The following is an 11,915-nucleotide window of genomic DNA, read 5'->3' as shown; positions in this document are numbered from 1 at the left end:
GAGTCTTGGTCGCAATGGAGATGTCTCCACCCAGAGGGAGGAGCCCCGTGGGGAACCACTGCGATAGGCTGACACAGATAGCAGACACAGTATGGATAGAGTCTTTATTGTACTGCTGTAGGTAGATGGTGAAATCAGGAAGGTAAGGCACTGATCCACGAAGTGCCAGTACGTTCAACAGGCTCAGAAGTATAGTCTCACCCAGATGTTCACAATAGGCGGGAGACCGCAGTGCGGGTAACGCCGCAGCTGGTGGGTGGAGTTGGAGCGCCGGATCGTAGAGGTACACACAGAATGAAGACATCTTCCTGGTAGTAAAATGGTGGGACCGAAGGTCCGTGGTGCAGGATATAAGGTAGATATGCCCTCGAGGAGCGAGTACCCAATGGTCCAATATCCTGAAATGTAGAATAAAAAGAAAGACTCCCGAGGAGCAGTTGTCTTAGTTAGTGAGGAACCCCGAAGGAAAGTTGGAAGCGAGAGACCCCTGAGGAGCAGGTGGCTAGAGCTTCTTACTGGAGCGAGGCCCTTAGAGTGAAAGCGGTTCTTATGGCCTGGATTGGCCACTGTTGGAAACAGGATGCTGGGCTTGATGGACCCTTGATCTGACCCAGTATGGCATTTTCTTATGTTCTTTGTTGACTCAAGATGGTAGCAGAGGCAGAGGCTAGATATACCCAGAGGTACTAACGTCATGCGGTGGGGCCGCCCCCAAGGTTCCCGCCATGACGTGTATTTGAGTGTAGGAGATGTGCGCGCTCGCACCCTAGGAGGCCACAGGAGTGAGCATGGTTGATGGAGACGCCCATGCTGGTTTGGAAACGCCGAGGCACTCAGCACCGGAGGCAGCCATCTTGCCCAAAGAAAGTGAAAGGGGAAAAAAGAGGTAAGGCAGAGCGGTCGCAGCTGTCTGCGACTGATGGACACAATAGTACCTCCCTTAGAAGGGCCCCCTCCAAGACCTCTTCCAGGTGGTCTGGGCTTGATTGGGTGTGCCAGGTGGTATTGACGTACCATCTCCTTGTCTAATATTGGCTAGTGGTTCTCAGGAATTTTCCTCTGGGCCATAGTTCTCCCAAGAGATGAGGTACGCCTATGTCTTGCCCTTTTTACGTACATCAAGGATGTCTGCTACGACATATTCAATGTCATCTTCTGTATCCAGGCTGGTAGGCTCTGGTTCTTTCTTGGAGAACTCGGAGAGTATCACTGGCTTTAGTAGAGATACATGAAATGCATTGTGTATCTTAATTGATGGAGGCAGTTTTAGACTGTATATTAGATTTCCTAATCGCTGAAGGATGGTGAAAGGTCCCACAAAGCGAGGAGCAAATCTTGCAGAAGGAAGCTTGAGTCGGAGGTACTTGGTGCTTAACCAAACCTTGTCTCCAGGCTGAAACTGGGGTGCCTTTTGATGATGAGCATCATAGGTTTTCTTTGCCTTTTGTCCTGCTTTAAGGAGGAGCTCCTTCGTCTGTCTCCAAAGTTGGGATAATTCTGCTGCGGTAGCTTGGGCAGCTGGAGAGGCTACTGACAATGGAAGTGGCAGCGGAGGTAATGGCTGTCTCCCATAGACAAGCTGGGAAGGGGAAGACCCCGTTGAAGCAGGATGTGAATTGATGGCAAATTCTGCCCAAGGCAGTAATTCAGCCCAGTCATTCTGTCTAGAGTTGACATAAGATCGCAGAAATTGTTTCAGTGTCCTATTCATCCTCTCAGTCTGACCGTTATACTGAGGATGGTAGGCAGAGGTTAAGTCCAAGGCGATGTCAAATGTTTGACATAATGCTCTCCAAAACTTTGCAGTAAATTGCACTCCTCTGTCGGATAGGATATGTTTAGGCATCCCATGAAGACGGAAGATGTATTTAATGAAGAGTTTTGCTAACTCAGTAGAAGAGGGTAATCCTGGTAATGCTACAAAGTGTGCCATTTTAGAGAAATGGTCGACCGTAACCCATATGGTGTTATTGCCTTTGGATGATGGCAAGTCCACTATGAAATCGGTAGCGATATGGGTCCATGGTTCATCCGGTGATGGTACAGGCTGTAATAGGCCCCAAGGATGCCCGGGTGGTGGCTTTTGCTTGGCACAGCGCAGGAACCCACGTATGCTTGTAGGTCCTTCTTCATGGTTGGCCACCAATAGTATTTTTGCAACATTGCTAAGGTGCGACTCTGTCCTGGATGGCCTGCCAGATGGGAATCGTGTGCCCATTTCAACAATTTTTTTCTTAAACTTCTCGCCACCACCATCTTCCCAGCAGGTACCATGTAGGTGGCTGCAAGAACTACTCTTTCGGGATCGATGATATGACGGGGTTCATCTGGCCCATCCTGAGGTGAGAAGGAGCGTGATAGGGCATCAGCCTGAGTGTTCTTCTCTCCTGGACGGTTTTTCAGAAGAAAGTCGAATCTGTTGAAAGTGGTTGACAGTGGTTGAGTCATTGAGCATGTGGAAGGTACTCTAGATTCTTGTGATCAGTGTATATTACTATTTGGTGTTGTGCACCTTCTAGCCAGGGGCACCACTCTTCAAAAGCCAGCTTGATTGCGAGAAGCTTCTTGTCTCCTATCCCATAGTTTCTCTCCACCTGCGCGAATCGCCTAGAAAAGGAGGAGCAAGGATGGAGCACATTGGATTCGCTGTACTGACTTAGAACTGCCCCCACACCAATGTCTGATGCGTCGATCTCCACTAAGAGAGGACGGTGTGAGTTAGGGTGGCGGAAACACGGCTTCTTTTGAAAAGCCTCTTTGAGTGTCAGGAACGCTGAGATGGCTTCTGTAGACCAATTGGCAGGGTTGGCTCCCTGCTTGGTCATAGCAGTTAGAGGGGCCATCAATGATGAATAGTTTTTAATGTAGGAACGGTAGTAATTGGTAAATCCCAAGAAGCGACGCAACGCTTTCAGGCCTGTGGGGTGAGGCCAATCCCCGATACTCTCATGTTTCTTGGGGTCCATTTGAAAACCATTTTTAGAAACAATGTATCCCAGGAAGGGTACAGCTTCTTTGTGAAATTCGCACTTCTCAAGCTTTACATAAAGGTAGTACTCACGCAGGCGTCCTAGGACTTTCTTAACATCCTCCTGATGACTTTGCAGATCCTGAGAAAAGATCAGTATATCATCGAGATATACTACTACGCATTGATACAGTAAGTCCCGTAAGATGTCGTTCATCATATTTTGAAAGACTTCAGGTGCGTTACTTAAACCGAAGGGCATGATGAGGTATTCAAAGTGTCCATCACAGGTGTTAAAAGCAGTCTTCCATTTGTCATCTCCTCAAATATGCACCAAGTTGTAAGCTCCTTTTAGGTCCAGTTTGGAGAATATTTTGGCCCCTTGGAGTCTATCAAACAGTTCAGATATTAAGGGCAGGGGCTACCTGTCCTTGATGGTAATCTCATTCAGACCCCTGTAGTCGATGCAGGGGCATAAGGTGCCATCCTTCTTCCCTACAAAAAAGAAGCCTGCACCAGCAGGAGATTTGGAAGGTCTGATAAATCCCTTTTGTAGATTTTCTTGTATGTAGGTAGACATAGCTTTGGTCTCAGCTACTGAAAGAGGGTAAACTTGTCCTTTGGGAGGTTCTGAATTTGGCTTCAGATTTATGGCACAATCAAACTCTCTGTGTGGCGGAAGAACATCAGCTGCTTGCTTAGAGAAAACATCCTGGAAGGAGGTGTATTGTGGAGGTAAGCCAGGTAATGATGGTGTAGTGGGCAGGCAGATGAGAGGTGAAACTTCAGCAAATGATCCATACCTTCCCAGAATTCTCTTCAGTTACTAACAAAACTATCATTAACATACTGTCAAAATCCAAACCTTCAAATAGTCCTTTCAATCCCTGCTCAGGTTTCTTACTCAGAGACTCCAGAGATCACTTAGCCCCCGCTATCACAAATCTAGTGAATGCCTCTCTATCCCAAGGAATTTTTCCCGACTCTAAAACAAACATCTGTTCTTCCCATTCCCAAAAAGAAAAATCATGATCCCACAGATATAACTAGAGATGTGAATCGTGTCCTCGATCGTCTTAACGATCGATTTCGGCTGGGAGGGGGAGGGAATCGTATCGTCGCCGTTTGGGTGTTTAGAGTATCGTTAAAATCGTGAACCGGCACACTAAAACCCCCTAAAACCCACCCCAACCCTTTAAATTAAATCCCCCACCCTCCCCAAATGCCTTAAATTACCTGAGGGTCCAGCGGCACACTAAAACCCCCTAAAACCCACCCCCGGCACACTAAAACCCACCCCGACCCTTTAAATTAAATCCCCCACCCCAAATGCCTTAAATTACCTGGGGATCTGTAGCGGCGGTCCGTAGCTTAAGTTACCCCTGGGTCCGTAGCTAAATCGGGGGAAGGGGGAGAGCAGGAAATCCGGCACCACTAAATCGTGGTGTCTTCAGCTGGCGCCATTTTGCAAAATGGCCGCCGCAAAATGGCGGCGGCCATAGACCAATACGATTCGACGCAGGAGGTCGTTCCGGACCCCCGCTGGACTTTTGGCAAGTCTTGTGGGGGTCAGGAGGCCCCCCCAAGCTGGCCAAAAGTTCCTGGGGGTCCAGCGGGGGCCCTGGAGCGATCTCCTGCCGCGAATCGTTTCCGTATGGAAAATGGCGCCGGCAGGAGATCGACTGCAGGAGGTCGTTCAGCGAGGGTTCCGGACCTCCGCTGAACGACCTCCTGCAGTCGATCTCCTGCCGGCGCCATTTTCCGTACGGAAACGATTCGCGGCAGGAGATCGCTCCAGGGCCCCCGCTGGACCCCCAGGAACTTTTGGCCAGCTTGGGGGGGGCCTCCTGACCCCCACAAGACTTGCCAAAAGTCCAGCGGGGGTCCGGAACGACCTCCTGCGTCAAATCGTATTGGTCTATGGCCGCCGCCATTTTGCGGCGGCCATTTTGCAAATGGCGCCGGCTGAAGACACCACGATTTAGTGGTGCCGGATTTCCTGCTCTCCCCCTTCCCCCAATTTAGCTACGGACCCCGGGGTAATTTAAGCTACAGACCGCCGCTACGGACCCCCAGGTAATTTAAGGCATTTGGGGTGGGGGATTTAATTTAAAGGGTCGGGTGGGTTTTAGTGTGCCGCTGGACCCCCAGGTAATTTAAGGCATTTGGGGGGGGGTTCGGGAGGGTGGGGGATTTAATTTAAAGGGTCGGGGGTGGGTTTTAGGGGGTTTTAGTGTGCCGGTTTTCCTGCCCTCCCCCTTCCCCCGATTTACGATTTTTTGACGATAAATCGGGGGAATTGGTATTGTATCATGGCCCTAACGATTTTTGACGATTTAAAATATATTGGACGATATTTTAAATAGTCAAAAAACGATTCACATCCCTAGATATAACTAACTATCGACCAATTGCCTCATTACCATCCATTGCAAAAATTATAGAATCTGTAGTCCTACATCAAATATCAGAATACATCGAAGAAAACAATATATTACATAACAATCAACATGGTTTTAGAAAAGGCCACAGCACAGAATCCCTGTTAATATCATCTTTCGATTCAATCATCAGAGGCTTTGATTCCAATACTAACTATATACTGGTACTACTCGATATCTCAGCTGCGTTTGATACGCTAAACCACAACATCTTACTCTCTACACTATCTCAGATTGGCTTTACAGATCTTACATTACAATGGTTCTCTTCTTTTCTAACCAATCGTAAACAAAGAATCACCGTCGGTCCCTATTACTCTGACTGGTACTCTACCAAGACAGGTGTACCACAAGGCTCCGCACTTTCAGCTCTTTTATTTAATCTTTACTTACTACCTCTCTGCCGTTTGCTTGCTGGATTAGATCTTAACTTCAAAATTTATGCAGACGATATACAATTCATCATACCTTTCACTGATTCCTGGTCAAAAACTTTCTCTTTACTACATTTATACTTATCCACAATAAAAACATGGCTTTCTCACAATAGACTCAAACTAAACACAAGTAAAACAGAATTAATTTACTTATCCACTGTACCTGACTCAGCTTTTCGCCCCCCACCAACTTTCACTTTTCAGAACCAACTCATCAATATAAAACCTCATGCAAAAAATCTAGGTGTAACGATAGATTCAAAATTAACAATGACCGATCATATATCTGAACTCGTAAAAAAAATCCTTTTACAAAATATTCATGATAAAGAAACTTAAACCACTCCTTCATCCGAACGATTTTCGATTGATTACACAAGCATTAATTTTATCTTCACTAGACTACTGCAACGCTCTTTATATTGGTTTACCACAAACAGCTATACGACCATTACAATTGATACAAAATACAGCCGCTCGCATGTTATACAATACACCCCGGACAGAACACATCACCCCTGTATTACAACATCTGCACTGGCTACCAATTTCATACCGCATTACTTACAAAATTCTATCTACCATACACAACCTACTGTACAATAATAACTCCATCTGGCTATGTTCCTTACTACGAATCTACAGACCCTCTAGACAGCTCCGTTCTATTGATAAATGTATTCTTGAAGTACCTACAGTAAAATCTGTAAGTTTAGCACTGACCCGTAAACGAGCATTTTCTGTTGCCGGTCCACTATTGTGGAACTCTTTGCCTGAACATATCCGTCTGACAGCTAGCCGCATAGAATTTAAAAAACTGTTAAAAACTCATCTCTTTACTCAAGCATACAATATATATTAGGTTTATTACACTACATGACCCTGAAAAGTTATCTGATTATTTTATGAATTTTAATATGTTTGTATATGATTTTATGAACTGTTTTTGTAATTGTACAATATTGTTTGTGTATGTACTAACATGTAAACCGCCTAGACGGATAGTCCCCTACCCATTGTGCGGTATATAAGAACTGTAAATAAATAAATAAATAAATAAATAAATAAGACACCGATCATGACAGTCTGGTCCCCATTGGGACAATTCCAAGGTAGCCCAATTAAATTCTGGCATATGGTCTTGAAGCCATGGCAGACCCAATACCACCGGATGCATGGCTTTTTCCAACACTAGAAAAGAAATTGATTCTGAGTGTAGGCTCCAGTGCGCAGGCCGATGGCCTGGGTGGTCAATGAAACTTCTCCAGGAAGTGGTTCTCCATGGATGGATGACAATAGCAGAGGCTTAGCTATTGATGTGGTAGGAAACCATAGATGTTAAAAACATAAGAAATTGCCATACTGGGTCAGTCCAAGGGTCCATCAAGCCCAGCATCCTGTTTCCAACAGAGGCCAAACCAGGCCACAAGAACCTGGCAATTACCCAAACACTAAGAAGATCCCATGCTACTGATACAATTAATAGCAGTGGCTTGATTAATAGTCGTTAAAGGACTTCTTCTCCAAGAACTTATCCAAACCTTTTTTGAACCCAACTACACTAACTGCACTAACCACATCCTCTGGCAACAAATTCCATAGCTTTATTGTGCGTTGAGTGAAAAAGAATTTTCTCCGATTAGTCTTAAATGTGCTACTTGCTAACTTCATGGAAGTTAGAATTTTTTAGCTCAGGTGAGTTTTTAGTTACAGGCACTTGCACTACTTTTCTTATTATTGGAACCTCACTGTCGGGATGCCCTAATTCTAATGCATCATTAGTATCCTTTGAAGATACCTCTCTCCGAACCATGTGCTGCTGAGCGACTGTCGGCTTTCCCCTTTCCCCTTTGTTCTAGTTTAAAAGCTGCTCTATCTCCTTTTTAAAGGTTAGTGCCAGCAGTCTGATTCCACCCTGGTTAAGGTGGAGCCCATCCCTTCAGAAGAAACTCCCCCTTCCCCAAAAGGTTCCCAGTTCCTAACAAAACTGAATCCCTCTTCCTTGCACCATCATCTCATCCACGCATTGAGACTCCGGAGCTCTGCCTGCCTCTGGTGACCTGCGCGTGGAACAGGGAGCATTTCAGAGAATGCTACCCTGGAGTTTCTGGATTTAAGCTTTCTACCTAAGAGCCTAAATTTGGCTTCCACAAACTCCCTCCCACATTTTCCTATGTCATTTGTGCCCACATGTACTACGACAACCGGCTCCTCCCCAGCACTGTCTAAAATCCTGTCTAGGTGACGCATGAGGTCCGCCACCTTCACACCAGGTAGGCATGTTACCAGGTGATCCTCACGCCCACCAGCCACCCAGCTGTCTACATTCCTAATAATCAAATCACCAACTATGACAGCCAACTTAACCCTTCCCTCCTGGACAGTAGGCCTTGGGGAGATAGCCTCGGTGTGAAAGGACAATGCATCACCTGGAGAGCAGGTCCTTGCTAAAGGATCCTTTCCTGCTGCACCCGGTTGATGCTCTCCAATCATGAGACCTTCTTCCTCCAAGGCAGCACCAGGGCTACCAGTCGGAAGTTGGGATTTTGCTACTATGTCCCTGAAGGTTTCATCTATATACCTCTCTGTCTGCCTCAGCTCTGCCACTCTAGCCTCCAGAGATCAGACTCGTTCTCTGAGAGCCAGGAGCTCTTTGCATCGCATGCACATGTACAACTTCTCACCGGAGGGTAAAAAATCATACATGTGACACTCGATGCAAAAGACTGGGAAGCCCCCCTCTTGCTGCTGGGCTGCTGCCTTCATTTCGATTTTGTTCAGTTCCTAGTTAAGTTTTAGGTTGCTATGGGAGTAGGAATGTGTCTAATTAACATCCTTTAAATGTATTAGTGAATTCACTATGTGGCGGATTTTAAAAGGGCTGGCGCGCCTAAAGCCCCGGGACACGCGTAAGTCCCAGGGCTTTCGAAAAGGGGCGGGAGGGGGCGTGTCTGGGGGCGGGCCATGGCATTTCGGGGGCAGGCCCAGGGGCGTGGTGCCGGCCCGGGGGCGTGGTCGAGGCCTCCGGACCAGCCCCCGGGACCGGAGGACGGAGCGGGGCTGCCGGCAACACACGCAAAGTTACGCCTGCTTTCAGCAGGCGTAACTTTGCCGACAAAAGTAAGGGGGGGGGGTTTAGATAGGGCCGGGGGGGCGAAGAAAAGTTTGGAAGGGCCGGGGGGGTGGGTAAGGTTGGGGGAGGGCGAAGAAAAGTTCGGAGCGGCCTCGGAGGGAACAGGCAGCACGTGCAGGTTGCACAAATGTGCACCCCCTTGCGCGCCGACCCCGGATTTTATAAGATACGCGTGGCTACGCGCGTATCTTATAAAAGCCAGCGTACTTTTGTTCGCGCTCGCGTATCTTTTGAAGATCTACCTCTATATGTCTGGTAGTGGCCTCTCTCAATAAAGTTTTTGTTGGTTTGTTTTTTTTTGGGGGGGGGGGGGGTTTGTGAAAGTGGCACCTGCCTATAAATTAAAGGATGAGCTATGGGAGGGTTGGCAAATACAGTCTAACTTCAGTTAGTCAGCCAGAGTGACTCACTGCTCTCTTGATTAACAAATGTTGGTACCTATTCAAACCAAGTCACACTACCTCAACACCTTTCCAAGGTGAGTAACTGAACTGACCTTTTCAACCTTTTTACTTAGGTATACACTGCTCCTAGCTTATTTCTAGCTTCTGGCTACTTTTTTTTTTTGGGGGGGGGGGAGTTTGTGTGTGTGTGTTTGTTGTTTTGTTTTAAATACAAACACTCAGTTCTGCTTGCTAGCTGCTTACAGACTTTTAAAAATAAACACACTACCTACTGCTTACTAGCTGCCTTATTGACTATTTAAAAATACAAAGTCTAACTTGTTTATTCACTGCCTTACTGACTATTAAAAGCACAAACACACTAAATAATATTCCCAAAGAATTAATTTTGCCCCAATACTTTTAAAAAAGACAATGTCCCAAGCAAAAAAACCAACTTACTGATTCCTTTCAGCCACCAGCAAGGTGATCTTCTCCTCTCAGTGTTCACATGAGACAAATTGCTCAGTTGGCAAAAATTGCCCTTATCGCTGGAAGGAAGAGTCAATCTTTTCAAGATGATTATCTTGCCCAAATGGCTCTACCTCCTGCAAAGTTTGCCCCTTCACTTAAAACGTGCTGAATTGATCCAATTGGATAAAGCACAGCAGAGCTTTTATTGGTGTGGAGGTGTGGCGAGAGTGCCACTAGCATGGTTAAGAGAAAAATGGGGTTCGGGAGGTTTAGGTGTTCCTGATCTAGCTTTATACAATCTGGCCAGCAACCTCTGGGTGATGAGAGACTGGTTCCTGGATAAGTCCACATTCATTGATATAAATGCTGATAAAGTGCTAGCAGTCCCGTTCGACCTTCGGTTTGTACTCCAGTCAGAGGTGGGGCCAGTAAGGGAATCACACAATTAGGTCATGTGCTGTCTTCTGAAGGTCACATATTATCATTTGAAAAACTTAGGGAGATCTATGCTCTTCAGCCTTCCCATACTTACAACTTCAGCATTATGTGGGGTCACTCCCCTTAGTCTCAAAGCAAGCTTCAGTTTTTCACAACATGGATAAAATATTCATGTTCAAGCAACCTAAGGCGCCCTCCCTTTCAAAATACTACAAGAGCTTAAATAAGACACTGGATGTTTGCACATGCTCTATCCTGGTTGAGCGATGGGATGGGGTTTTTCTAGTCACTAGGACCATACTGCAAAGGTGCTTTAAACAAATATCCCAACTATCGGCAAATATGTATTATAGAGAAATGCAGTACAAGTTTCTCTGTAGGGGCTATATTTCTGCTCAAGGGGCATACCAATGTAAAATATTATCCTCTGCAACCTGCCCAAGATGCCAATGCCCTAGGGGGGGTACCTTATCCCATGCTTTTTGGGAATGTCCTCCTATAAAGAACTATTGGGGCAAAATTGTAAGGTATTTAGTTAATTTGTTGGAGGTACCAATCCCAATGACTCCCCTATGGCTACTTTTTGGCTGTATTTCTCCCTTATGGGTGAGGGATATGGGGGCTCGGTTGCTTATTCGTAAAGCTTGTTTGGTGGCCAAAAAGGTCATTTTGTTGAACTGGAGGGAAGTTACCCCTCCATCTTACTGGGCTTGGCGTAACTGCTTACACTGGATGCTTCAAATGGAGGTGGTGACAGCGAGACAATCTCCACGCAGCAAGAAGCTGTTCATGAGGGTCTGGGATCCATATAGACAGACTCTCCCGCATCGCTCACGCAGTTTGATCCTTAATGAGTGAACTAAATTTGGACAGACAGTCTTGCATCAACATGCTTACGGGACATGACCTTGAACACAAATGGAATGCTTGAAAAAAATATATGGCTCAGGAAGGGGAAGGAGGGGAGGGGGCTCTTTCTTGGTGGGTTTTTGTGCTATCTAGGGATGAGGTTGGAGAACTGAGAAGGGGTTCACAAGGGGAACATTTCACGGAGAGTGTATCAGAGTTCAGCATTTTCTGTATTGTTTTTTGGTTGAAAATAAAATTGTTCTAAATTAAAATGTGTAAGAGGCAGAAGATGAAAACAGTGAGGAAGTAAACTGGGGGGGAGGGGGGGGAATGGAAAAAAAAAAGTTATAGGACAGCCATGTTTCTGTAAGGACTGCCTTTATCAAGGGAAACTACTTAAAAAAATAAATAAAAAGAAATAACTGTACTGAAACAGCTGCATTTTTGCAGGATATTTTAAATATGTTCACCATCAGATATGGTGGTGAACCGGTGTGATATGTATATTATACATATATGTGATATGTATATTATACAGGAACCGGTGTGATATGCATATTATACAGGAACATCGGTATATAAAAAACTAAAACTAAAAATAAATAAATAAATGTTTTTGCAACTCTCTGGAGCAATATTTTTCAGAGGCCAAAACATTGTGATCTGACTCTGCTTAGGTTTCATGTCCTGTCCTGAACGAAACAGCTGAAAGTCCTATTATTTTGCTGCATAACTACTGAAGCTTGTGATCTTCAAGGAAAGTCAAATGATTGTGTCAGTGTAAAACTTCCA

The 11,915-nt window shown here is 45.7% G+C and overlaps 1 protein-coding gene across 1 annotated transcript in view; it reads right to left on the bottom strand.

The window, feature by feature from the left end:
• Positions 1 to 1,093: 1,093 nt before the first annotated feature.
• The window catches only part of ADGRF3 (adhesion G protein-coupled receptor F3), a 105,594-nt gene continuing 94,772 nt past the window's right edge, over positions 1,094 to 11,915 (bottom strand). The window contains exon 8 of the mRNA XM_029596901.1: positions 1,094 to 1,213. Coding sequence (XP_029452761.1) covers positions 1,094 to 1,213 — 120 coding nt within the window. The remainder of the gene's footprint in view (positions 1,214 to 11,915) is intronic.

This window comes from Rhinatrema bivittatum, chromosome 3 (genome assembly GCF_901001135.1).
Source record: "Rhinatrema bivittatum chromosome 3, aRhiBiv1.1, whole genome shotgun sequence".
Classification (NCBI taxonomy): Eukaryota; Metazoa; Chordata; class Amphibia; order Gymnophiona; family Rhinatrematidae; genus Rhinatrema; species Rhinatrema bivittatum.
Note: the sequence above shows the minus strand (reverse complement) of the source record. Positions and strands in the feature narration are given on the sequence as shown.